The sequence below is a fragment of the Humulus lupulus genome, chromosome 4, assembly GCF_963169125.1.
Source record: "Humulus lupulus chromosome 4, drHumLupu1.1, whole genome shotgun sequence".
Taxonomy (NCBI): domain Eukaryota; kingdom Viridiplantae; phylum Streptophyta; class Magnoliopsida; order Rosales; family Cannabaceae; genus Humulus; species Humulus lupulus.
The window spans coordinates 241477407-241505345 of NC_084796.1; the positions used below are offsets into that span (position 1 = coordinate 241477407).

The following is a 27939-nucleotide window of genomic DNA, read 5'->3' on the forward strand; positions in this document are numbered from 1 at the left end:
ATTAGCCGAGGCCTTTCGGACACTGAACCTCATCTTTTATGAATTGATAATTGGTCCAACCAAATAAAGAACTTCAAGCAAGAAATGTCTCGATCTCTATTTCACTCTCTTCATATTAATTTTTTTTTAAAATTACAAAATTGATTTCACTGCAGAGAACAATTGTTCTTTGCCTCGCTAGATAATTTACAATAAAAAAAATGTGTTTGAAGGGAAGAACTTGATACAACAATAACTTATAAACTAACCTAAAAATAGAGATTAAATTTCATTTGTATTTGTGATGAAAACAGCTATCAGATCATGCCTCCGCTAGTTTCAAGCGAGGAACAATGTTCATTGATTGAAGTTCCTGGAAATAAAATAAAATAAAATTTAGCCAATTAAAAGAAACTTAAAATTGAAAGGAGCACATATTAAAATACATAAACAATCATTTTTCCATTTCTCATATTCACATTGCAGAATGACAAAAAAATACTTATGAAAATTCTATGGTGCACCCCCTATTATTGGATGCATGGTACACCCCGTCTATGTGTTTTCAGTATCTAGATGATTTTGGATATATTCTAATTATTTAGAGCTTCCTGTAAAATTTTTAGAAATTCTAAATAAGTTACGGTGCCGAAAACATGATTCAAATAGTTCATTGCACACATGCTTATTTTTCTTTGTGCGCGTGAAAAATAACCAACTTGAACCCTACTTTCGGTGGGATAGTAGATTATTCGAAATTTCTCGAAAATTTGCAGTTGCATTAAATAAATACAATATACACTATCATACAAAAAAATTAGGCCGAAAATCATCTAGGTGCCAAAAACACAACGGAGTGCACCCTAGAATTTCCCAAAACTTGTAAATTTAACAAAGTGACAAAAGCAAAAGTCTGCGTGAATAGAATATATATTTATATATATATAACAAGCAAACTTCAATGAAAATTTCTTATTTTTGGTGAGAATGCAAGTTTATTCATTTTAGCCAAATATCATATTTTCAATACTATTGAACCAATTTAAAATCAAAAGTAAAATGCTGTAATGAACAGAATAACTAGTGATCTTAACAATTTTCCTCATTCAAGAGAAAAGGTGTTACCTGAATCAAGAGCTTGCATGCATAAGGCAATTTCATGGTTGATATATTGTCTCCGTTTTTGCATGACGAACAAATTCCTTGTTTAAGCTTGTGATTGTAGTATCCCAATAGACCACAAACTCTGCATACCTGTGTTAAAAGTGCGAAATTTCCAACCATGAGAAATGTACCAAAAAGAAATAGAGAGAGTAATGAAGGAAGTGGAGTAAAGTTTTGTAATTTCTAGGAATAATATACAAACGTGAGTAAGATTTGTAAAATACTAGTATGTTATATAATGACTGAAAGATAATATATTCTATGATTTCAAAGCACATTACAGAGCTGATACCTGAACTTCAAAAGGATCACTAGAAATCATTAGGCGCTCAAATATCAACATGCTTGCTCCATAGGCAATCAAACAATCGCGTTCCATTTCTCCTACTCGTAGACCTAAGAGACAAATAAGATCATAACATACGTTGCTAAATCTTAAACTCTTTACCTAAACGACATGAATTTCATTATGTATGATTTTGTATGTTTTTAACAATGTATATACACATAAAATGCAGAGATTGTGGAATAAAAACCTCCATTTCGAGCTCTTCCCTCAGTTGGTTGTCTTGTTAGCATGACTCGAGGGCCACTACCACGGGCGTGCATTTTATCCAATACCTTAACATTATGAAGATAACAAAAATAAATAAGGGATTAAAAATAAAGAAATAAATAAACCAACTCTATGAATTAAAATGATAAATTGTCATATTATATAACATTTATGTTAAATAATTATTTTTATCATTAATAATATCAGGGATGTCTGGTTTTTTAAATAAATTAATAATATTAACAATAATACTGCATGTATACCAAAATGAATATGCTTGGGGAAGGAAAGTAATAAAACTAGAACAAGAAATTTTGAGAGGTAACATCTAACTAATTCCACACAATCTTTATACAATATACAGTACTCTTGAGGAAAATTATTCTGTCTTCTGCAAGATTTTACAACTGGACAAAAACATTTCTTATAAATTTAAGAAGATGCTAATGATAATTACAGTTAATCAGTACAAAACTAGGAAGATGAATAGTAAAACTTCCAATATATCAGATTATAAGCATTCAATCTAATACAAATTCAATTTCAAACACGATTAACCTTGTGCAGGGCACAATTTTTGGCCTCCAAAGTAAAGGATAAATGATAAATTTGCAAAATGATGCACAACATTAAATTTTTTTAAAAAAATGAAAAAAAAAGTGATCATTAGAAAAACTAATAACTTGAATCAAATCTCACCATATGCTTTAGCTTCTGATAGTAAATTGGTCCCATGAAAATATATGCCTGCAGTGGACAACCAGTGATACCTAGAAGAACCATATTATACTTCCCAATCAGTGACAGATGTACCTTCTCTCAACTAAGAAAAAGAGTGCCACAAATAAAATAAAAAACAAAGAAATACTAAGAAAAAGAGAAATACAAAAGCATACTGAGCTTTTGTTGTATTTAAATCAATTTAATAAACCAAGCTTTTTTGGTGACTTTTTTCCACACAAAAATCAGAAGAAAAGAACAACAGTGCCATGCAAGAGTTTCTATCATCTCATCTCTTTATTTGAAAATGCATCTAAACGGAAAGATAAAATCACTACAAACTAGGAGAGAAAACTCGTCTTTCAAATTAGGGGATATATGGCCAAAGTTGAAAAATTACAGTCAAAATCGTCACTGCTTAAATATTCACCAAATGTGCCAATTATCCCATTTCTGAACTTTGCAATTAGGAGTTTGTCCATTAGGCTAACGTACTCTAGGAGGCCAAAGAATACTTAATGTGATTTTAGAAATAGCTGAGGTGGCAAATTTCTGTAATGAGCTGCAAAGTGTTTTGTTAGTATGAGTAGAAAAGTTAGATAATTGTATAGGCATGGATTTTTGTTTGTTTCTTTCAGTGGATATCAATAACTGAAGAAAATATTGTATATTAAGCATTTACTTAGTATCTTTCTGTTGACTGCGTTTTTAGCCAACGACGTGAGCACGTCAATAACGACAAGCCTTCAAGAGAAATCAAAACGACAACAAACGGTATAAACAAGAAAAGTAAAGAACACAGGAGATTTTTATAGTGGTTCAGCCCCGATTGTCGGTAATCGCCTAATCCACTTAGAGTTGTGATTTATAAATCTATACTCAAGATCAGATGGACTATGCCAACTGAGTTTCTTCAGTATAAATTGTGAAAATACAAGAATTCTCTCTAATTTCAGCACTTTCTCTCTCTGGAATAGACAGACCCAATTTTATCTCTCTAGAAAGAAGAAGCAGAAGGGAACCCTCTCATCTCATAAGCTCTCTATTTATAGAGATGGGATCCTCAACTGATATCCCCTTATAATAGGGATATTTTATTATATTTATTACATTTATATTACAAATAAACATTCAAAATTCAAAATGTAACAAACTCCTCATTTGTGGGAAGAATGAGAGATTCCCGCGCACGTTGTTGAAGTTGTGTCTGACTTAGTCTCCTCTAGCTAGTTGGTCCACCTCCTACTCACTACCCATGCAAGTGCTGGTTGAACATGCATGGTGGTAGGATATGCATGGTGGTAGGACATGCTTTTGGTGGGTTGAACGTGCATGGTTCTCCTCGAACATGTACTCTCCTCTAGCATGCCATGTTCCTCCTTGAACCAATCTACTTGGCTTCTCCTCGGACCAAGGTGGTCCGAGGCAACCTCCTTGGCACCTCACCTTGGACAACATTGAGGGAACCTCACCTTGGACAACATTGAGGGAACCTTACCTTGGACAACATTGAGGGAACCTCACCTTGGACAACATTGAGGGAACCTCCTTTAGCATCTCCCAAACATGTCCGATCGAACATTGTATAGGCTCTCCTTATCAAAATCTAAGTCTCCATTCTCTTGCATGAGACTCCTCCTCCTTAGCTACTTACCTTGGACACGTTCGAGCCAACACTTAGAAAACCTTGGGAGGCTTACCTCCTACACACCCTTGGGGTCTCCTAGGACCACATCCTCCTTGGAGTCTCCTAGGACCACTCCCCTTAGCTCTCCTAGGAGGCACTCTCCTAGATGCATTCTCCTTAGCCTCCTAGGATGCATTCTCCAATTTTTGGGTATAACACTTTCCAATAAGGAAACCAAGCTGAATTATTAGAAAATTACTATAATTAGATTATTTAGTTTTAGGCTAATTGATTTACCCTAGAATATCTGTAATTAATCTAGAATATTTGGTATTAAATACCAGATTTGCTCATACCCGTACAGTGCCTATTTAAAGGCCTTATTCTTTATCAATAAAAATTATCAAAGGCTAATTTTCCACATGGTATAAGTGATTTCCCTCTAAACTAGAAACCTCGAAGCCTCCATCTTTTCTCTCAGCCTTTGTCTCTTTACTTATGGCCACTCTCAATAAAAACTCTTCTGGTTGGAAGCCTCGCTCCATCTAAGTCTTTCCCATTCACTCCAGCTCAGATCACCCAACTCCATTAGTTGCTTAATACCTCTAAGAATGCCACTGCATCTACTCCATCATTCTCTTCACATCCAAGTACCTCCGCTGACTTAATAGTTCAAAACTCTGCCTGAAGTGTGGATTCAGGGGCCTCGGATCACATGACTGGTCAGTCCCATCAATTTACCACATACACCCCTTGTCCACGTACTAAAAAAATTAAGATTACTGATGGTTCCTTCTCCTCTGTGGCTGGTAAATGGTCTATATATTTATCTCCCTCTATTAGTCATTATGATGTCCTTCATGTCCCAAATCTATCGCGTAATCTGCTCTCTATCAGTAAAGTCACTCGAGATCAGCAAAATTTTGCATCATTCTCACCACTCTGTTGTACTTTTCAAGATATATCCTCAGGAAAGACGATTGGGAGTGCAAAGGCATGTAGTGGGTTGTATTACATTGATTCGATTCCTCTAAAACACCCTAGTTTTTCCTATTTAAAATCTCTTTCCTAAGTTGTTTCAAAATAAAAATTTGAGCTCCTTTAAGTGTGACATTTGTCAGTTTGCTAAACATACAAGTGTTATTTTTCGTTCTGCACCTGACAAATCAACTCAACTATTTATTTTTATTCATAGTGATATATGGGGACCATCTAGAATAACCAATGCCACATATACTAGATGGTTCATCACTTTCATTGATGACCACACACGTGTTAGCTGGGTTTTTCTTCTTAAACAGAAATCTGATGCTGCCATGACATTTAGAAACTTCCATTCTATATTCAAAAATCAGTTGAATGCTAATCTTCAAGTATTGCACACAGATAATGGCACTGAATATTTTAATTTCATCTTAGGTGATTATCTTCTATCTCATGGCATCTTTCATGAGAGTTCATGTGTAGGCACACCCAGCAAAATGGGATTGCCGAACGCAAAAATACACCTGTTGGAGGTTGCTAGGGCCTTAATGTTTACCACATCTATCCCTAAATATCTTTGGGGTGAGGCTATCCTTACCGCTGTCTACCTCATCAATTGTATGCCCTCTCGAGTGTTGAACTTTCACACTCCACTCTCTATCCTTCTTATTACATATCCACATACTCATCTTGCTTCTAATCTCCCTTTAAAAACGTTTGGTTGTACTTCTTAAGTCCATGTTCTAGGTCCAAACCAATCCAAATTTGAACCACATGCTCTTAGGTGTATTTGTTTGGGCTACTCTTCTACCAAAAAGGGGTATAAATGCTATAATCCTTTTCCTCGATGTATGTATGTCTCCTTAGACGTCACATTCAATGAAGAAAAACCTTTTTAGCCCAACATTCCAGTTCAAGGAGGGACAGTGAGTGAAGTTTCTAGTTGGGACACTTGCCTACCTAAAGCTATCCCAGAAATTGATCAAACTATTCACATCAATCTCTCATCTCCTTCTCTATTTGACATAGGAACATTTGAGCAACAATCTCAGCCCCAAACTAAAGAACTTTTAGTTTACTCTCGGCGACCAAAGGATCATCAGGTAATACAACTAACTACTGCTCTAACATCTCATGAGTCTGACCCACAGATTGTTCCTAATGTAAGTGATCATTCTCTCAATCCCATCTTGCCTAATGATGCTCCTAATGTTGAGCCTTCTAATATGGTGGAACCCGAATCTGAGTTATCTATTGCCAAGAGGAAGGGAGTCCGAAGTTGCTACATTCAATGTTCAGATATGTCTGCTATAGTAGACTAATTCCGAAATATCAAGTTTTCCTAGTAAAAGTCGAGCAAGTGATAGTTCCTAAGGATATAACTGAAGCCCTCTAACAGAAAGAATGGAAGAAAGCAGTCTACGAGGAAATTGGGGCACTAGAAACCAACACAACTAGGACAATAGTCAATCGACTTAGAGATAAACATGTGGTTGGATGTAGGGTTGCACATTTTTCCCATGGGGACGGGGCCCCGTGGGGACCCACCCCTAATATGGCAGGGAATCCATCTCTAAATGGGGAACGGGGAGGGGACGGGGATAATTTTCTATCCCCGAATGTTAAATGGGGTGGGGACGGGGATGGCATTCCTCGCCCCAACAGGGCCCCGTTTAAATTATTATATATTTTTCTAATATTTTATATCTTTCTTTGTGTTATTGTAGTACATTAGTAACTTTTTTTAATATTTTAAATTTTATTTGGGATCATGTTTAGTATTTTAAATCATAAATATTGTGTAATATTTTAATTTACATATAATTTACTATTTTTAGTTTAAAATTTTAATTTAAAATTGATTTTTTAAATAAATGGGTTCCCCGAGGGGATTCCTCGCCCCAATAAAGGATTCCTCACCCCGTCCTCGACGGGGAATAAGCGGGGACAGGGATTAGAGGGGAGCACTCCCTGCCAATTCCTCGCCCCGTGTGCATCACTACTTGGATGTATGTAAGTGGGTATTTACGATTAACACAAGGCTGATGGAACGATAGACCGATACCCAGCGAGTCTAGTTGCAAAAGGATTCACCCAAACATATGTAGTGGACTACAACAAGACGTTTGCACCCGTTTCCAAGTTAAACACAGTCAGGGTTCTCCTATCAGTTGCTGCAAATCTCGATTGGCCCCTACAACAACTAGACATCAAAAATGTCTACCTTAATGGGCATTTGGAAGAGGAAGTTTTCATGAGAATCCCTCCAAGCTTCGAGTAAAGATATGGAAAAGAAAATGTCTGTCATCTAAAAAAATCTCTCTATGACTTGAAACAATCTCCACGGGCATGGTTTGAAAGATTTAATCGGGTGGTAAAACAGTATGGGTATAAACAGGCTCAATCAGATCACACCTTGTTCTTCAAACACTCGCAAAAGGATAAGGTAACTATTCTCATTGTCTATGTTGATGACATGATACTCACCGGTGATGATTATGGAGAGCAAGAAAGACTTAAAGGATTGCTAACCCAAGAATTCGAGGTAAAAGATCTTGGACCAATGAAGTATTTTCTAGGAATGGAGGCTACAAGAACAAAACAAGGAATTGTTGTGTCTCAAAGGAATTATGTCCTAAATCTACTCAAGGAAACAGGAATGAGTGGTTGTAACACCTATGACAACACTAGTCGAACCAAAAGACAAGTATAAACCAACAAAAGAGAAGACAATTGACAAAGAAATGTATCAGCGATTAGTGGGAAAGTTGATCTACCTATCCCACACAAGGCCTGATATTGCATTTGTTGTGAGCTTAGTTAGCCAATACATACACAATCCATTCGAAGAACACTTGGAAGTTGTGTACAAAATTTTATGCTATCTGAAGAAAACACCAGGAAATGGATTGCTATTAAAAAAAATGAGGAAAGAGGTGTTGAGGCTTTCACAGATGCAGATTGGGCAGGGTCAGTTGAAGAAAGAAGATCAACAACTGGATATTGTACTAAAGTATGGGGGAACTTTGTTACTTGGAGGAGTAAGAAGCAACCAGTGGTAGCCCGAAGTAGTGCCGAAGCAGAACTCAGAGCTCTTGCTCAAGGAGTATGCGAATTAATTTGGATCAAACGCATAATTGAAGAATTAAAACTTCAAGGGACCGAGCCTTTAAAGTTGTATAGCGACAGCAAGTACGCAATCAACATAGCACACAACATAGTCCATCATGACATAACCAAGCATGTTGAAGTGGATAGACACTTCATTAAAGAAAAAACTAATGGAAAGGAAGTATGTGTTGTATATATTCATAGCAAGCAACAACAGGCTGACTTATTAACTAAAGGACTATCAACAGAAAGTTTCAACGAGTTATTTTGAAAGTTGGGCATGTGGAATCTCTATGCACCAGCTTGAGGGAGGGTGTAGAAAATATTATATATTAAGCATTTACTCCGTATCTTTCCAATAAGGAAACCAAACTGAATTATTAGAAAGTTACTATAATTAAATTATTTAGTTTTAGGCTAATTAATTTACCCTAAAATATCTTTAATTAATCTAGAATATTTGGTATTAAATACCAGATTTGTTTATACCTGTACAGTGCCTATTTAAAGACCTTATTCTCTATCAATAAAGATTATCAAATGCTAATTTTCCACAATAACAGCCTATATTCTAATTCTTTCAAGAATTGAGTTGCAACTATAATCTATAAATTGAACTTGGCTCTGATCCCAATTGATAAACTATAGTTCCAACTCAGTTCTTGAAAGAATTAGAATATAGGTTGTTATTGTTATTGATATCCACAGAAAGAATTACAATGGTTCCAAGCTATTCGAGGTGCTTGGGATCTCCTTGAGTAAATTTACTCCTCTTTTACAAACAAAAATCCATGCCTATACAATTATCTAACTTTTCTATTTATACTCGTACTAACAAAACACTAAACAGCTCATTACAGAAATTTGCCACCTCATACTAACAAAACACTAAGCAGCTCATTGCAGAAATTTGCCACCTCAACTATTTCTAAAATTACATTAAGTATTATTTGGCCTCCTAGAGTACGTTAGCCTAATTGGTGGTCTATCAACCCTCAATCCTCCTCGTAATATAAATGTGATATATATATATAAATATATATTCATTAACAAGATTTTCTTTTCTGTCGTAGACTGTTAACTGACGCTCTATAAAAGGAGAGGAATGTGCACGACATTCAATAGGTATGGATTTATATCTATTTTATATTTCAATTCAAATGGAAACAGCCTTGAAAAGAAAGAAAACCTGAATAAAGGAAGTCCTTGCCACAGTAGTTAAATCCTTTGTCCACAAGTGTATTACTGCAAAAATAAAATAAAATAATTGAACAAAGGTAAGGTAAAGAAATCATAGAAAGCGCCTGATGAAAGACAGCAACGAGATCTTAAGCACCTTATATCGTCCACCTTGTCTGCATGACCACTTGGTTCTCCAAATGCACTGCCATAGTGATACTGGCCACATGAAACTCCAGCTTTACCTCCAAGAAGCTCTATCATCTTGCCTATAGTCATTCGACTGATGACAACAGAAGAGTGTTAATATTTACCAGACATTTTAAGCTTGCAATGATTTCACATAAAAATGGTCGAGGAATTTAAAATAATAAAAATTAAAAAAACAGCATGCTAAATTGGTATTGCATTCTCTCTTATCAATATCTATGTCATTTGGAAACCATGTGTCCTCAAAACATCCTTCCTCTTCATCATATATACACACGATTTTCAGGAAAATAGAGAATCATTCACCTATCCTCACATTGGTGCAGGATGTTCGAGCAAAATGGTCCAAATGCGTGGTGATTTTTTTATGGTTTTATTTCGGGTTGCTTCCTTTTTTATGAGATTTGAAGCCTCAACCCTTATTTACTTTATTATTAATTATTAAAAAATCACTGAAAGTGTCACATATCTAAACTTATTTGTCTTAGAGATCACAATACAGGAGGATTGGAAGGAGTTGTTCAGCAAGACTGAGTTTTATTAGGCAATTCTTCGAGAAAAAATGATAGTTTGTACTTTTCAGGTGGTGGTTAAACAGAAATGGAACGTTAGTTTTGCCAAAAAGTGTCAAGTATTGTGGGATAGCCTAAAGCAGTATGTATCCTTATTCTATCTCAGGCTGGCTTCTAAGTGAAGTTGAGAGAATAGTCTGAACAACAAAAGGATGTGAAGAAGAGTGCATAAGAACAACTTGGGTCAAGAAACATGGTGAGAGATGCAGCAATGAGTTAAGTCAAGCAAGAACTTTAGTTGGGACCTCAGTTAAGCCAGAACCACATAGCCGATCTGTCTACCATATTTGTTTTCTTGCCATAACTAGTATAGAAAAATATAAACTTTCTTGCTTTTCATATCAATAAGACCAGCATACCATTGAGATTGATTAGTTATAGAAGCAGAAGCAATTACCTTGGAAACCCATGAGGATTCATAATCAAATCAGGGCAAATTCCACGCTCAGAAAAAGGAAAATCCTCCTGTTGGATAATGGTGCCACAAACACCTTTCTGTCCATGTCTGCTACTAAATTTATCACCAAGCTAAATTGAAAAGAAAAATAGAAATAAGCACACACTATAAATCAGCAACCACAAACTACACAGATTCCACATTAGATGAAAACACCCAACTCTCTTACCTCTGGTCGGCGAGTATGACGTATTAGGAATTTTATACACAGATTGTTATTCTTATCAGAATAAAGAGCAACTTTATCAACCACACAAGATTCCCCTTCAGGACCTTTAAACGTCTGATATGCAGGTTTATAGTCACTACATTGATAAATGAGAATTACTAAACTGATAATTAAAGAACATAACAGAAAATATAAGTTAGCAAGAAGTCAAGAACATCAGACCTATCAGCTAGTCCAGAACTCATTTGTGGCCCCCTAGTAACTTTAGGCGATTGTTTGTTAATATATATGTCATTTGGTCGAATAATTTCGCCAGGTGCAGCAAGTCCATCATCATCCAACACCTGGAGAAATCAGATAACCAATTCTGCAACTGAGTATTTCTTGAAAAATCAGAGTATTGTTGAGGATGTAAGTGGCAAATAGTCTATCTAGTTCAAAAAATTCAATAAAGGAAATTTCTTTACACATTTCCCCATCACTCAATACGATACTGTGTTACATAACTGATGAAACACTTCTTAATTACCTTAAAGATTATCCTATTCCTTTCCAATCATATCAGCCAATAGACAGATAGGTAAGCTGAATTCAATAGCTTTTTGCCCCTTCATTACCACAAGGCCCTTAACTTGCATGACCATTGAAAGTTAAATCCACCAACAACCTTTACCAGACTCTTCAACTGAAGGTACAATGTAAAACCATGTGATCAAAAGACAAGCAAGAAAGATTCTGAGTCTGAACAAGAATCTTTCTTGCTCATTGTGAATATTTATATTATCCTTGTGGTCAAAATCATCTATAATTCTCCCTGTATTCAAATAAACTATTCTAGTTTCTTATTAAAACAAAAAGATAGTTTTATTTTGATACAGTATTCTAGTTTGGGTAAGATTTTTATTCTCTAAGACTTTTATTCGGATTGGGATTTCTAGTAAGACAATGATTAGTCAGTTCATAAATAGGCCTTGCCCCTATGTTTGCAACTTCACTTCAGCAATATTCTTTTTTTTTTTTTGAAAAAGAGACAGAGGTCAAAACATTGACCTTCTCTCAATAAAAATTAGAACCCTCACTTCAGCAATATTCTCAGTAACTTCCAGTCAAGTGTTTATACTTTTTCACCCCTAGTGAAAGTTTAAACGTACTTCGCATTCTTTGCTGTTTCATATGATTCAAGTGACAAACTACTAAACTAAAACTACTAAATTATCCAATATATATCAATTTCCATACTCTTTGAATTGAACAGAGAAAAATTATAATAGACTACAGAGATGAACAACAAACATCTACAGGTGTATATTCCCAAAACAAAAAACAGAAACTGTTAAATAGATAAAAGGCAAAACTAACCAATTTATTTCAAAACAATGTAAGGACTCAGTAAGAATGTCAACATGTATTACCTGCATCCTTCCGGCATCAGATCCTTCCCTATCAGGTCTGATAATCCTGTCTTGTGTGTTATTGTCATACTTTTGATTGACAGCAGATAATCTGTTCATGAAAAAACTCCCTAATATAATCAACAATAACTTTATGATATGTACAGCTACAGAGTGCCATGACGGCTTAGGGTTTAATTGAAAAAGAAAAGGAGGTGAAGATAAGAACCTTTTCATGACAATACAACGGCCAAAGCCACGATCTAGAGAAGCCTTGTTCATGACTATTGCATCCTCTATGTCATAGCCACTGAAACTCATTACAGCAACAGTTGCATTCTGCCCTGCTCCAAGCTTATCGTAGCCAACCTGGAAGCACAATGGTTAAGAACTAACAACAGATAATCAAACAGCATCAGAGAAAGTACACCAACCAGTTCAATTGTCCTTGTCGTTAATAACGGTCTTTGAGGATACACTAACAGGTAAAGTAATGTGTCCATCCGGCACAGCTACAAAATCAAGATAATATATATGTATTAGTAAAACATAAGCAAGATTCTATGAAGGGTTATGATCAGCAAAAATGAAAAAGACCAAAAGAAGGAACAGAATGAACACTGAACAGTGGCAAGAATATGACCACAACCCAGTCTAAGATAAATGAACTAAAAACAACCTTATAATTAATAAATAACTCATAATACATAAGATAACAAAGCATGACCTTTGGGGGCTTTATAATGGATATAAGGATACATACAAACACTGGAGTAAAAAAACATCATTTGGGATAAAGTTTTAAGAAGTAAAATAATAGGGTGTGAGTGTGGGTGTGGGTGTGGGTGTGGGTGTATCTTATCCTATCATTTTACTCGTGTTTCAATCTTTCCACCAGTGGTCAAAGTTATTGCTTCTTATAAAAAAAATTAAGAAATACAAATTCGTAGTACATTATATACTTGATAAACATAGTTAAGATACCTTAGCTTGAGTATCTACAACACTAACAATTGTAGAAAAGAAAGACATTGAACAATCCAAGTTGCTAAACAGTTAATTTGCCGTCGATTCTGGATGATAGAAGGGTTTGGGAGCCTGACCCTAGTGAGTTATTCTCTTGTAAGTCTGCTTTGCAGAAGCTTAGATCCTATGATGAGCAGGCTGATGTGTTGTGGGCTGAAATTTTGTGGAAGAGTCGAGTTCCTTCTAAAGTTAAGGTGCTTGGGTGGTGGTTGTTTGTTGAGAAGCTTAGCGTTAATGTTGTTCTTCAACGATGCCATCCTTACCAGTGTCTTTCTCCAAGCTGGTGTATTTGTTGTAAAAGGGGGTTGAATCTCTCACTCATTTGTTTCTGTATTGTGACTTGGCTCAAATGTTGTGGTCAAGGGTTTTGGAAGAGTTTGGTTGAGTTGGTGTTTGCCAGGTTCCTACTCCCAGTTGTTGTGTTGTGGTTTAGTGGGGGATATGCGGCTGAATAAGTTTTGGAGGTCTACGATTTTGGCTTGCTTTTGGGCAATTTGGTTAGAGATGAATAGCAGAATTTTTTATGACAAGTCATCTTCGTTTGATCAAATTTGGGAGAGGGTTAAATTTTGGGTTGCCACTTGGGTGTACCGTACCAAAGGTTTTGATGGTGAAGATAAGTTTTTTTGCATGTGTAGTTGGGGTGTTTTGTTGTTGAGGGTGTGTTCTTGTTGTCTGTATCCTTATTTTTGCTTGTGGGGAAGTTTCTTGTTGTCTGTTTTCGGTTTTTGTTTGTTTTTTGATTGTTACCATGGTTTTCCTCCGCCAAAAGTGAGGGTTATCTATATATGTGAGAGGAGGTCAGTCTAAGACAAATGACCTCTATCTCTTTTTTCAAAAAAAAAAAAAATCCAAGTTGCTAAACATGCCAGAGAAAATGAAGTGTGAATTCTTCATAGACCAACAAAGCTAATAAAATATATTCCCATGAAGACAGAAATCATGTTGTGAAAAATAACCATTATACTCCATGAGGAAAAAAGAATACAAGACAATTACCAAACGTGGAACAGGAGAAAAAGAAAACAAAAGAAAAAATGTCAATTGCTTGCCTGGTTGAATGCAATGTTCCCCATTGCTTGCTTTCCCATAGCACACTAAAAGGAGGGGCAAAGCAATAATTAAAAACAATATAACTTGATAAATGAAGTAATTTAAAATGAAAACAGTGATCAAAACATAAATTCCAAAGAATAAAATAAAAACCTGGTAAGTGTTTCTAGGAGACTGATTGTGATGAGGATATGGTATTAACCCAGCAATCACACCCAAGATGGTGAACGGTTCTATTTCAAGATGTGTTGTATCAGTCTTAACATCTTGTTCGTACAAAGAAATCTACAATCCAAAAGTTTGCATTAGTAATGGTCAATGAAGTTGAGCATTTCCATCAGAAAGCAACAGAAGCCATTAATAGGGACAAACCAAAGCATTGTTTTCCTCGTTGACATCAAGATACTCAATCAACCCTTCACGTAAAAAATCATCAAATGTGCGTACTCCATCCTTGAAAGGTGCAGACAATGAATATTAGATTTGAACCAATATCATTCTTCAAGTAGAAAGCAAACATAAAATTTGTTTACCATCAACTCCTTCATATGATGCTCTTTGACTCTTGGTATGCCTTTGTCAACAATGACAAGTGGACGACAAACTCGACCTCCATCAGAAGCAATGTAGACACAACGCTGACATTATATGATGTTGTTAGTTGTGATGATTAGTGCATAATATGAAGTAAGATCCAACATGAATATTACTTCCAATGTGGAAAACGGAGATTACAGTCTCACAAATTATCCTATTAGAATAAACCTGGCTCAGTGATTAGAGATAGACCTCTGATCTACTAATCCATTTTGTTCTGTGCTCTCTCTCTCTCTCTCTCTATATATATATATATATGTTTGAAGGTTATAAATAATGGAAACATTTGCTATGCATATAGATAATTGCAATGCTATATTATATTATTTAAACTTATTTCTTCTAGGAAATTATGAACAGACTTTTAAGGAAGCTTTTGCTTAGCTTTCTATAAACTTTTGATCTTTATAGAATCAACTATGTAGTGTAGACTTTCAAGAATGCTGAATGAAATATCCTTCTCACATCCACTTGTTTCTCTGTAGCTTTCTCTTTTACTGTCTTTTTTTTTTTTGAAAAAGAGAGAGGCCTTTGTCTTAGACTGACCTCCTCTCAAATTTATTGAGAGCCCTCGCTTATGGCAGAGGAAAACCGTGGTTACACAAACCAATAAAACAAAAAAGGCAAAACAAACACCCCACTCCCCGCAACAATAAAAACACAACAAAACCCCTCTCGCCGCAACATTAAAAACATAAATTCCCCCGATCCCGAGAGAGGTCCAAAAAGGACACCCCCTCAAAAAAATTATAATACTTTCCATGAAAATCTCTATTCTAACATCACAAGAAGGAAATTTTTTGAGTTCATCTATGTGGTGTTTCATCCATTTTAGGTTCTATCAATTTTATAATCAATACTTAAATGGAAAATCAAAAATTGGGAAACGTCCACTCACGTACATGTGGTTGTTCTCTTTTTAAAAAAAAAATCAAAAATTCAAGATGGGCACAATGCCACAACAAAATGGAAAAAAAAATGTTGGAGAAATATTGATAACTTGCCTGCTTTTCATTGAGGAAGACACTGACAAACTCTCCAATTTTTCCAGCTCTACGTAGCATTCTAATTGTAGTGGCAAAACGCTATTTGAGTGAAGGAAATAAAAAAGAGAAAGAGATTACAGAAACAACCAAATATAATAATTATACATGCCTAACCTTCTAGAAAATATGCATTACTTGTCGCAGCATCATACTAATCATGCCACTTAAATGGTATTTACCCTTATTTTTTGCAGCAAATACAAAACCTTTGCTTTCTCTGATAATAAACAACTCTTTATTTATATATTTTTGTAGCAATAAACAACTCATTATTAATATAGAAGCTAGAAACAATATTTAAGACAGGGAGTTCCCCCAAAAAATTATATAACGATTACAAAAGAGAACCCCCAATCCCTCATGAAACCAAATATCAGTACAGCTATGGCTTCAAACATTCCATTAAATGCACTAACTATTTCAAAAGCAACATACTTAAACCCTAATGTTTGGGGGACAAGAAAGAAATGAGATCTAGGAGCAAATCATGGATGTGACCACTCAACTACCCTTCATGAGTAAGTAACTTCAATAATTTGTTAAAATCACCATGCTAATATTTTAAACTTGATGGATAAGAAAAAGTGATATTATAAAAGTCTGCTGCAACAGAGACCATGTCTCCAAACAACTAAATAGCAAGTCACAAGCTGAACTTAATTATTGAAAGTAGAAACAGCTTACTACATGTGTATTTGCTCATATCTAGATGGATCTAACTATGTACCTGCGGCCTCCGATGCTTGCCAAGAATATGCCCATTGAATATCACTAGAAATGAATTTGGCGAGTGAAGTTCTTCACCCGAAAGTAGTTCCAAGTCCTCAACACCAAGACAGTAGAACTAATCCAACAATAGTTAAATGTCATTAATATGCAGTGCGACCATAGTCAAATACATTGATAATATACAACTGTTACAACATACATGTCACTGGAATTGCATTGTCCCATCTTTATGACCCTAAGAATATTGCTTAATGTCGCATTCTCATCCAAATTACATCTGATTTCCAGAGATTTTTTTAATGTACTTTGAATAAGAAAATCTAATATTATGTTTCCAGTTTTCCTAGTTTATTGGGGACTTTCCTCTATTAGCTTAATTAGATTTAAATAATGTAGCTGGCAGATTGCTGCCAGCTTCTTTATATCTCTTGTATCTTTTTCATTCAGAAAATTAGAGAAAAGCAAACCCTCTAAATCTTCAATTAATTATCATTTTTTTGGTTGTGTTAAATGAAATTAGTATCAAGGATGTCCATTCTCCCTGTGAATTTAATATAAACTTCTACTTTCGTAACAACTTTGTCCTTATCATGAAACTAAACTAATCCACATACATGGCTAAACAGAGTGTAGTAAATCTATATTTGGTTAATGGAATATGAAACTTCTAAGAATCTGATATTAAATGGCTTTCTATCTACCATCAGAGATTTGAGTGACTTTTATAACATCAAGTAATAGAAGAGTACTAAATGATTTTGCATATAGATAAGTATATTACCAAATATATAAATATAATTTGTAAAACTTCCGAATAAAAAATCATAACAAAACAGAATGACCAAAACTAGTTGATTCAATAACCGAAAGTCCTACATCGTTCGTGTCCAAAATCTTAGTTTGCTAATGGACAACTTGGTCATCTCCTTATGACAAGGACACATGTACAAAAGACTTAAACAAAAAGAGGAGCAGGCCAAAAGAAAAATTGATGATATCTGTACAACATCCATCCACCTTAGACAAAATTATTAAAAGGGTTGTTATGCTCTTTTAAAAATTAAAAATATAAATGAATTAATAAAAAAGAAGAATTGTTTTGACCCATCAAACTCAGTTCATTAATTAAAAAAAAAAGAATTAAAACTTCATCGACATTTTATATTATAGCAATAAAAAAGCATACCAGAGATATAAGTGGACCTTCTTCTTCATCAGTTGTTACATGCGTCATTAGCGCCAAGTTTTTCACAAGTCCACAAGCTTCACCTTCTGGAGTATCACATGGGCAAAGCATGCCCCACTTATCACAGAAACAAAGAAAGATTAGAAAACATATTGAAATTCAGCTGATGAACATGTAAGACTCCACTATTTATTTTAAATAATGAACCATGAACATCACTCCTTACTGTTTTTCCATTTTTCCTTTTTTTTTCCTTTCTGGTGTGTGATAAGAAACATGGCAAATTTTATTCATAGAACAAAAGTACGAATATAAGCTATGCAAACCGAGGATACAAATCACAAAACAATTCCCTTAACAAATCAAGAAAACCAACCCTTTAAAACTTAGGACATCATGCTTTACCTGGCTAGGTTGCAAAGCTCTTGGTCCACTCACTTTCCTTGATTTCTCAAATTGGGGGAGGATTCTGGTCATATGGCCTAGAGTACCTATAAAGGATAGCCTAGCAAGTACCTGTAGAAGAATAATTAGTTTTATACACATGGTTTGTAGTCAACAATAGTAACTTGCTAATAAGTTCCACACTAATTCTACTCAACAATTCTTTAGCAGAAAAATTGTGACCTTCGTCTAGGTTTAGAGGCCAACTGAGAGTAATTAATTGATGTATCTACATATATGAAACAACTATTTTTTTCCTTCTTCAACAGAAATTTTTCAGTACCAAAAATATTATTTATGAGAGACAGTTTCGAATAATGAGAGATGGCAGGGTATCATCTATATTACAACCTAGAAAGTACTTAATAAGTATTGTATACAGTAACAATGCAATTAAAGGAGAATTGCCTAGGCAGCACACCTAAACCAAAGCTCCGCCAAAGGAACATTAAACATCCCTGACCCACAATTATAATTCAAAAGCAAGACAGACTGGGGACTCCAAGAGATCTTATAAATTGCAGCAAAACCTCCATTACCTCAACCTCGACAAAAAATTTCTAAAAACTCGTCGAGATAAAATGTTTTGGCAAGCTTACAGAACTACCCGAATTTATATAATTCGAATGCAATTATGAGATTTTTCTCATGATTTAGGGACCAACCGAAGTGCCAAATACTAACAAAAATTATAGGATAAACTAAAATTGGCTGAAAGAACATATATACCGGAAAAAATATTAAAATTATGGGAAGTATACAACCTGTGTCATGCCTTTCCGGCTCATCTTAAATCGCTTAACATCCCAATTCCCAGTAGAAAGGCTCCTCTCAAGTCCCATTGTTATGCTATCTCTCACTATCCACTGCATTAGCATAAAAACAAAAGAAATGATACACGATTTTCAAATAACACAAAGAAGAACCAAATTACATTCCATCAAAATTTCATATTTGCAATCTGTTTTCTGTAGTAAACTTCTTGCACTTAGAGAGAACTTGGTCTTGAATACCTGGGTTTTTCTATATTTCCTTATTCAAAAATACAGTCCCCCTGAATTCTCTCTATTTATTTAATCCTATTGTTTGATATCAATTTGAGCCTATCATGCTTGTCGCTAAAATTAAAATCAGTCTGCAGAAAAATTGAACACATCTGTTGAATATGAATCTAATAATTTGGATACAAGCTAGACTAGAATGAAATGAAGCCTAGTCTAAAAATGCTTAGGACAGTACCAAACAATAGTTTTTTTCCTGTGTAATCATACACACATCAAAGATCTATTTCTTTTTCCAGTAGTAAAGCAAACCTAGTCAAGTCAATCAAATTTGAAGTTGTCCACTTCACATGCACCCTAGATAAGAATTAGATAACAAATATTCACTTGAAACCATCAAATTAATGGAAAAAAATTCAGTGTCTTTATCTTTAACCAAAAAGAAATAAATTATAAGTTAATCATTTTGGTTCCAATATCCTCCAACCTCCTAACAGAAACTTTGGAGAGCTAAGTAAACATTAGTGATAAAAATATTTCTCATCACATTTCTGTTAAAAAAAATTAGTAATTAGCAGAGCTTACCTGAGAAAAGTCAAAACGACTAGACCTGCTGGGCTTTGTTAAAATAGTATCCACAGTCTTCTTAACCTCACTAATCATTGTCTTGAACAAATCCTACAATATTAAAAAAAACACCCAAACAAAATTTAAAAAGTAAAAGATCTAGTTATTATACAATGCAAAGCATTAGATGGGAAAATATATGTTTACCTCAAAAAGTAGGGAAATAAGCTGACCAGATAACTCCAACCGCTTGTTCCCAACATAATCCTGAAATCATCACAGTATAATTTATTTGTTTCTATAGAACAACATTAGCCTATTAGTGACTTTCTAGAATGTCAATTTAAGAATACCTATTTTTTCTTTAAAGTTGTAATAACAAGAGATGATGAAGTATCACCTATATTATATCCTAGAAAGTCATTAATAGGCACTGCATTCTAAAACATCTAATAAGATATGTGACTATTACATATAAAGACCACAAATGCCAATCAAAAAAGAAAAAGAACATTGACAAAGTAAAGGCCCTAAAGTACTTATTGTTGAAGATAGCCACCCATTTCAAAACTGTATAATGACTCCCACAACCTTTTCTACATTATTGAACATTCTATTGTTTCTACCCAACCATACTGCCCAAAGAATGGCAAGGTCAGACACATTCTATAATGCGATCTTTCTTTAACCTGAACACCCCCATGGCACCCTAAGTCCTCCATATGCTGCATTATATAATATACATTGACAATGACCTCAACAGTTTATAAATGATCTACCTTGTCATCCATTGCATCCTTGTTTAAAATTGCATCCATTATGCGCCTCAACATTACGGCAACATATATGCATTTTGGGCGGAAGTTATTATGATGCACCTGATGGAACAAAAATAAAAACAAAAAAGTGTGAAGAGTCAAAGATATTAATCTAGTTAAAAATACTTTGAATAAATAGAAAACCAGAAAAAGTACCCGAACATTAGCAAGGAATACATCTCGAAGGATTGGCATTACTCTACCATCCTAAACAAAAGTGAAAACAACTGACTTCATTATAAGATCAACATGTATATGCAAACCCAAAAAACAAAAAGAATGAATGAACAAGCACATACATGCATTTGACAAGAAAAAGAATTACCTTCTCAGATGACGCATTAGAGAACATGAACTTTTTCACCTACAAGAAGCAAGGAACTAAAATTTGAGCAAAATAAATACATATGCTGTGCTGATGCAGAGAAGCTGAAAAATATATATGTATATATATACACATGATGCAGAGAAGAGAAGATGTAGAGGTTTATACATTATCCAGGAGTTTAAAGAAATAAGAAATCTGAATATCAGTACACATATTAATCAACAAAATCATTGCTGAAATTACAAGCTTAAGGACATTAAAAAAAAATCTCCTGGAGGTTTCTCAATCTATCATGTTCTATGAGAACATTTTTAATCATTTTTAGGTGGGAAGTAGTAGTTCTAACTGCTAATTAACCCATCGACATAATTCTATCAAAAGTCATTAAATTCCAATACATTGCCAAATCCATCTTTCTTTTTATTGTAAGTTTGAATTTTTTGTGTTAATCTACTAATCTAAGGGATTGTTGAGTTCCTATAATCAAGAAGATTCAATGGTAGGATTGATGACATGATTTTCCCCACAAATTCTAGCTTTTCTTTCAGTTTTAATACATCAAAAAATAGAGTTTTACCTCCCTATTATCATTATGTTTGGGGTCCGATTCTTCACATGACCTACCAAGTAATTTGCTTGTGTTTCTTTCCTCCCTATGGTTATAGAGTTCAGAGAGGGAGAGAAAGAAATTAAAATTCCTAAAATGGCTTTTAGACACCATATTCTCTACAGATTATCATGCAACCCCACCTTTGACTCAAGGTACTCCAAGGCTTGTTCTTTTGTATAAATTCCTTCCTTCACACATTCCTGAAATCAAAGCAATATTCTAAAGGTAAGAAGAATAATAAAGTTGGAAAAACAAAGAAATGCTCAGCAGTAGAAACTTTCACATTCTTTCATCATTATAACCTACAACACCACAGTTCCAAACAAAGAAATGCTCAACGGTAGAAACAGTCCAAACGTTCTCTCGTAATAATATGCCATGCAGAACATAGCTATTTACTGGTTCCAAACAAAACAGTATACTTATTGATATTTCTAACCAGCTACAACTCTTTTATATTTTTAAAGCAAAGGACAATTTCTTTTATGAAAGTGGAACTCTCAAATCAACTTACTTTACTTTCTGGACTAAGTCTAAGGCCAGTACTTTGTTACTGCAGTATAGATAAAGGAATTTCATTCATCTTTCTGTGCATTGATGGGGTTGGAATATTTAGAATCTTTTTACAAACCAAACTATTAAGTAGTACTTTATTGGTTGGACATTGGTCTTACCAAGTACCCATGTCCAAGAAATTTCCAATTTTAACATGCTTAATGAAAATACACATCCTTGAATAAATTAATACCTCAATAGATGGCATAAGGAGGCCACTATATCGAGGATCTCTTCCAAGCATTTGTACTACTTCTTGATCACTCTGCATTCCCATGGCCTTCATGACTACCATAATAGGAATCTATAGAAAATTATTAGAAAGAAAATTGAGTCAGTCACATTGAGGGACTGGAGATTAAAAAAACGTTAAGTTTACTAGATTAAAATTATAAAATGTTAACCTTTTTTGTTGAAAATTGATTAAGCATCAAATACAACTTCCCGTTTTCCATTTGTATAATAGTTTTGCTCCTCACTGCCTCCGAGCTGCTTGTGACAGATGCATTTATGCTGAACACAAGAAAAGATCAATGTCACAAAGCATAAAGAAACTAGAAGTGTCAAACACAAGTAATAAGATGAAATAAGATGCAAAATTTAATTTGAATATTTGTCTACAGGTTTGGGGGGAAAATAAGACTTTCAAATGCAAACTTGAGACTGACAATATCGGATCAATTTTTGGTCATCATCATATATTTCTTTTTCAAAAAAATTAGAAGGTTTACTTTTTGTCATTGATTATGGGAAACACAGTCTAAAATCTTGCTTTATCTTGTCCTCTATCATCAATTATAATTTTTATATTAGGATGTGGCACAATATTGTATATTAAACATATAAAATAAGCCGTTGAAAAGGTATTAACAGAACCTACTATGGCATTGATTCAAAACTTTAAATCATATATGTGGTGCATACATAAATTGGTGATAGACTTATATAAGAAAAGTAATCCATTGAATGCCTGAAACACTAAATGGAACAATAGTAAACTACAATGAAAACAGTATAACAAACCAAAATCAAATACTTACTTCCCCTTCTTGTCTGTATCAATTATAATCCTATTTTTAGATAGTTGCTCTTGTATAAGAAGCACCTGGAAGAAGTGGTTTTGTCATAATATGCTAATATAGAATAATCAACAAAGAAACAAATCAATAACCAAGCATGCCTGTGAAAAAAAAATCTCAAAGTTCAGTGATAATACGAGAAAAAGAAATGACATACAACTTTCTTTTTTATATGAAACAACATACAACTCATGCAAAAACTTGAAGACGCTTACGCAAAAAGAAAATTACAAAATCATTTAGAAAAAAATTGGACTTAAATCCACCATGGCCACACAAGACAGTAAAATCCAAATCAAGAAACACTTGCAAATATTAAAAATAATGAAAAGGGAAAAATCCTTCAATTCCTTTACTCAAGCCAACAAATAAAAAATCCAAATGATTGAATGACTATTGTTTCACGCCTCAATAATGGCAACCGAACTGAAGAAGTATATTCAATTAATTGTTTTCACTAAAATTAATGAAAAATGTTCAAATGTTTTAAAACTGGTATTAATTAAGGTGTAAATCTAAAGAAGAGTGAAATATGAAGAAAGAATAACACATCATGACATGGCAAGAAGTTTAAATGTACAAAATGCTTAAGCACAGCCACGTTTTTTATTTGACTTTCTAGCTACTCAAGAAGTAGAAAACCACGTATTCAATCATGCCACATAAAAAACAGATACAAAATATGCATAAATTGGCACATATATAATATATTTTTCCACAAATTTAGAAAAATAAAGATATTTAAAAATAAGCTCTCTCGGCAGTCACATTTTGAAAGTTTTTCACCAAGTAAAAATTATATTTTTCACCTAATTTTGCTCATGGAAATTTTTAACATACCAGTCTCGCCAAGCATTGGAAAAATAAGAATTACAACAAATATCACATTAGCAATAAAGAGATGAAAGGATAAAATGCCATGAAAAAAATTATGTGATATAAGTAGCAAGGAAATTGAAGCCACTTCCAGAATTCAATTCTAAGATGAACCAACATATTGGAAATCATTATAACACTATAGCCAGAACTTCACCTTTTCAGTTCCTTTGATTACAAAATATCCTCCAGGATCAAGTGGACATTCACCTGTTGTCAGCAGGAAACATACAGAAGGATTATCTTACAAGATATTGAAGAAGCATTGACACAAAAGGTATTTCAACAAATAAGAATTTTTCATGTCAAGCACACAAACCAAGTTTTGCAAGTTCAGCTTCATCTTTTCCATATAAGACACAACAGCAACTCCGCAACATGATAGGCATTCTTCCAATAATGACGTCATTCTGCAAAACAAATAAGATAATATAGTGCAGATATATGTGTTCTGAAATAACCCCATGTATCAAATGTTTCTGCATACCTTTTCCACTTTAGATTTTAAGTGGTGACTTCCTTCAATATATTCAACATCCACTTTTATTGGAGCAGCATACCTAAATTTATAACTCAACAATATATAATCAAATACAACTAAAATGCTATAATAAGAAGAAAATAAATAATTGACCATCAACATATCAACAACTCAGGTGGATACAGAGAGCCACGTGAAGCAATAATTAAAATACGAAATTAGACAAAATTTCATGTCAAATAAGGAAATAAAAACATATTTTCAAATCAAAACACCTGCTATAGCAATGTAAAATCTAGAATTGAGTATTCAAATAAAAATAAATAAAGATATCTCACGTCATGTCAGATAATCTACATGTTTGGGGTTCAAGTTTTTCACTGACACCATCCAATGTCACAGACGGCTCGCCAATTCGAATATCTTTAAACCTGCACCAAACAATGTATATAATATAAATATAAAGCTTCAGCATTCATTGAGATTTGTTAATAAAACTTCAGCAATCATTGAGAACTGTTTATAAACATTCAGGTAGGAGGAAAGAAGTAAATTAAAATATGAAAAAAAAAGTCATGCCTCAAGATATCAAATTTATCAAAGATAAATTAAATTAAAGCTGGTTCCCTATTTATTAAGCACAATACATTTGAAGCATTACAACAAAATCTTGAGGTGAAATCTGAACAATCTAATCAACCAAAGTTTCAAAACTAAATGAGCATTGACCAAATTCAGAAAGCTTTTGAATACTTGAATTTAAACACGTTAAGTAACTGAGTAACAGTAAACATAACCTGAGATAGATACTTGGGTCGACACTCGACACAATACGATCATTGGCACGTACAATCTTTTTTATTTCAGTATTGATAAAGTAATTAAAGGAATCCAAGTGTTGTTTAACCAATCCCCTGATCTGCGATGCCATTCAACAACACCAATGAAAAAGCGACAACAACATAAAATAGATTCTAAATAAATAAATAAAAAATATTTCTGGTTGGCATACCTTCAAAAATTCAGGAAGTAATTGAAACTTGTCTACTGCAGATTTAATGGGCGCAGCAAGAAACTGCTTATCAATGGGGGAACTTTTGATAGGAGGATTAGGGACTTCACCACCATTATTGGACCTAAAAATCAGTTCAAACTCATTATTTTGATAAGTTTGATCAAAGCACATGTATAGTAACCTCAAAATCTCAATGATAATAATATAAAACATAGAACTTACATTTCGGCGAAAGAGGATTCTACTTATAGCATTTATATAAAAGCAGGGCGGAGAAAGGTCTTGAAAGCCCTATTCGAGAAGTGAGAAGCCAATCTTCAGTGGTGTTGTCACGGAGGGGAGCCGAGATAGGCAGGAGAATGTGAGGGCGCCAAGGAAAAAGATAGGTTGGTGCAAGCCACGAGCACGAGGGAAAGAGTGGCCTTCCGCAGAGTGCAGCGAGTGAACTGAGATTTTAGAGAGGTTTAACTTATTTGCCACAAAATATGGGAAAAGAAAAAAGCTAAGGGCCTGACTAGCTTGTGATTGGAAAACTATTATTTCAAAAATTATGATTCTAAAATGAAAATCTAAGTTTAGTGACTGAAAACATAATTCTGAAAATGTGATGGTTTACTATCAGTAAATTGTTTTTAAATTTTAAAAAAAATAAAATATGTGATTGATAGAAAATTTGAAAAATATAACAGAATCGGAATATATGATTGGTTCAACTGAATAAAAAAACTATTTTAAACAAATGTTGTATGATATTAAATTTTGATTTACTAAATTATTTTTTGTTTTTTTAATTAAAGTTATATTTTACTAGACCATCTCACTTGTCCATCTTACAAACTTGTGTATTGTTCTCCTTTCTCACTCTATCAAATTCGACTTCCTATTGTTCATTTTATACAGAAAAATTGGGACAACCATATACAAGTATGAAATCTACAAAATACTTTCGCGTATATGGCTAATGCATCTAACAATTACAACTACTATGAATTCTTCCATTTTGTTTGTCCAAAGCAAACTGAATTGTCAATATTTAACAAAGCAATAGGGATCACAACAACCCCAACCCACATTTGCATTTTAATCAACAAGATCCAAACAATACTCTGTTAGTACTTCAACATCCTTGGTGAGCATAGTAGCTAATATGATTCAAAAGAAAGTTGTTTGTCCATATTGAGTAGCAACGTGAACTGCCTACAGCAAGCATACAGACACTACTCAAATAACAACAGTTGGACATTATGTACCCTCTCAAACACACAATTCCAAATCACATAAAATAAAATTTTACCCAGGATTTATTCTTAAAAAAACAGACCTACCTTAAACCACTATTTGCAATATAAAGACAACCAAACAAACTGAGTAAAGTCACAGAAGCATAAACATGTAACTTCTGCATGCAAAAAATCTATAAATTTTATTTGTAGTTTAAGTTTACGTTTACAAGTGCAAATTACCAATTAGGAGGAATCTTGAGGATGGTAAATTTAAATTTCATGAAAATGAGTTCGAACATACCTCTGTACATGTCTATAATCCTAAATTTGTCCTACTTTACTGCATTAGCCATGGAAAATAGTGACTCTGTTACATCACTTCTTGTAGAGGTAGATGCAGAACTCAAGTAGACAAAAGCACACACACACAGATATATATAATATATTTGCTCAAAGTATTGCGATAATTTGAAAATTAATGAGCACAACATAACAAAGGATAATTAATTCCAATCACAATCAATTTCCAGTTGATATTTCATTTTTATTTCCAATCACAACATAACAAGGCCTCCTGAGGTCAGTCAACTCAAAACTATAAATAGAGTTGTTGAGGTCAATTAACTCAAACCCAGAAAAAAAATTGGTTATGAGGGAAGAAGGATCTCAATGGGTTCACACAGAGGCAATGGGTCTCACATACATACATACATTCATATATCTATATACAGTTTTTCTCAATCTCCTACTATAATTTTCTCACGTATCCAAACTGAGCTAGTAAACCATGGACAGAGCAAGTGAATAAACTAAAATCAAGAGCAAAAACATTCAAACTCAGATGCATTCAAAATTTATTTCTCCTTCAATATTAAATCATTCAAACTCAAACCAAGAGCAGAAATATTCAAAGTCCAAGTCTTTACAACCAAACATTCAAAGAAAAAAAAATCAAATGTAGAATAGAGAGAAAGAGAAAGAGCTTACTCAGATGGATATCGGCAATAGCGTGGTTGTCTATGAGGTACTCTGCAATGGAGTGGTAGAGATTGGAGTGCTCGGCTGCTACTTGAAAGGGAAGAGCAATTTTAGGGTTCTTAAAAATAAAATTAGAAAAGCCAGAAAACGTTTTTTATTTTACTGGCTTGGATGACTAGGGCTGCACATAAATGCCCATGGCCACTCT

The 27939-nt window shown here is 33.9% G+C and overlaps 1 protein-coding gene across 3 annotated transcripts; it reads right to left on the bottom strand.

Annotated features, from left to right (window-relative positions):
* Positions 1-72: 72 nt before the first annotated feature.
* Positions 73-27939, bottom strand: LOC133831437 (DNA-directed RNA polymerase III subunit 2). 3 transcript variants are annotated; one of them, XM_062261732.1, is made up of 39 exons: positions 27741-27934; positions 25753-25976; positions 25528-25651; positions 25313-25434; positions 24854-24946; positions 24522-24594; positions 24354-24444; positions 24192-24244; positions 23120-23184; positions 22484-22592; positions 22273-22383; positions 21665-21724; positions 20912-20950; positions 20743-20793; positions 20548-20646; positions 19976-20035; positions 19787-19879; positions 18965-19066; positions 18162-18272; positions 17757-17873; positions 16569-16685; positions 15800-15880; positions 14732-14836; positions 14571-14651; positions 14352-14483; positions 14198-14242; positions 12554-12631; positions 12349-12488; positions 12141-12231; positions 10951-11072; positions 10729-10864; positions 10500-10630; positions 9478-9603; positions 9331-9386; positions 2399-2469; positions 1680-1764; positions 1436-1539; positions 1105-1233; positions 73-352 (listed from the first exon to the last, which is right to left on the bottom strand). In XM_062261732.1, coding segments are annotated over exons 2-39 (3456 nt in total). In that variant the 5' UTR covers positions 25755-25976; positions 27741-27934; the 3' UTR covers positions 73-301. The 3 variants fall into 3 exon arrangements, with proteins under 3 accessions (XP_062117716.1, XP_062117717.1, XP_062117718.1); XM_062261733.1 differs by lacking the exons at positions 73-352; positions 1105-1233; positions 1436-1539; ... (2 more) ...; positions 9331-9386; positions 9478-9603 and having other exon boundaries at positions 10548-10630; positions 10729-10842; positions 27741-27939; XM_062261734.1 differs by lacking the exons at positions 73-352; positions 1105-1233; positions 1436-1539; ... (5 more) ...; positions 10729-10864; positions 10951-11072 and adding an exon at positions 11258-11413 and having other exon boundaries at positions 27741-27939.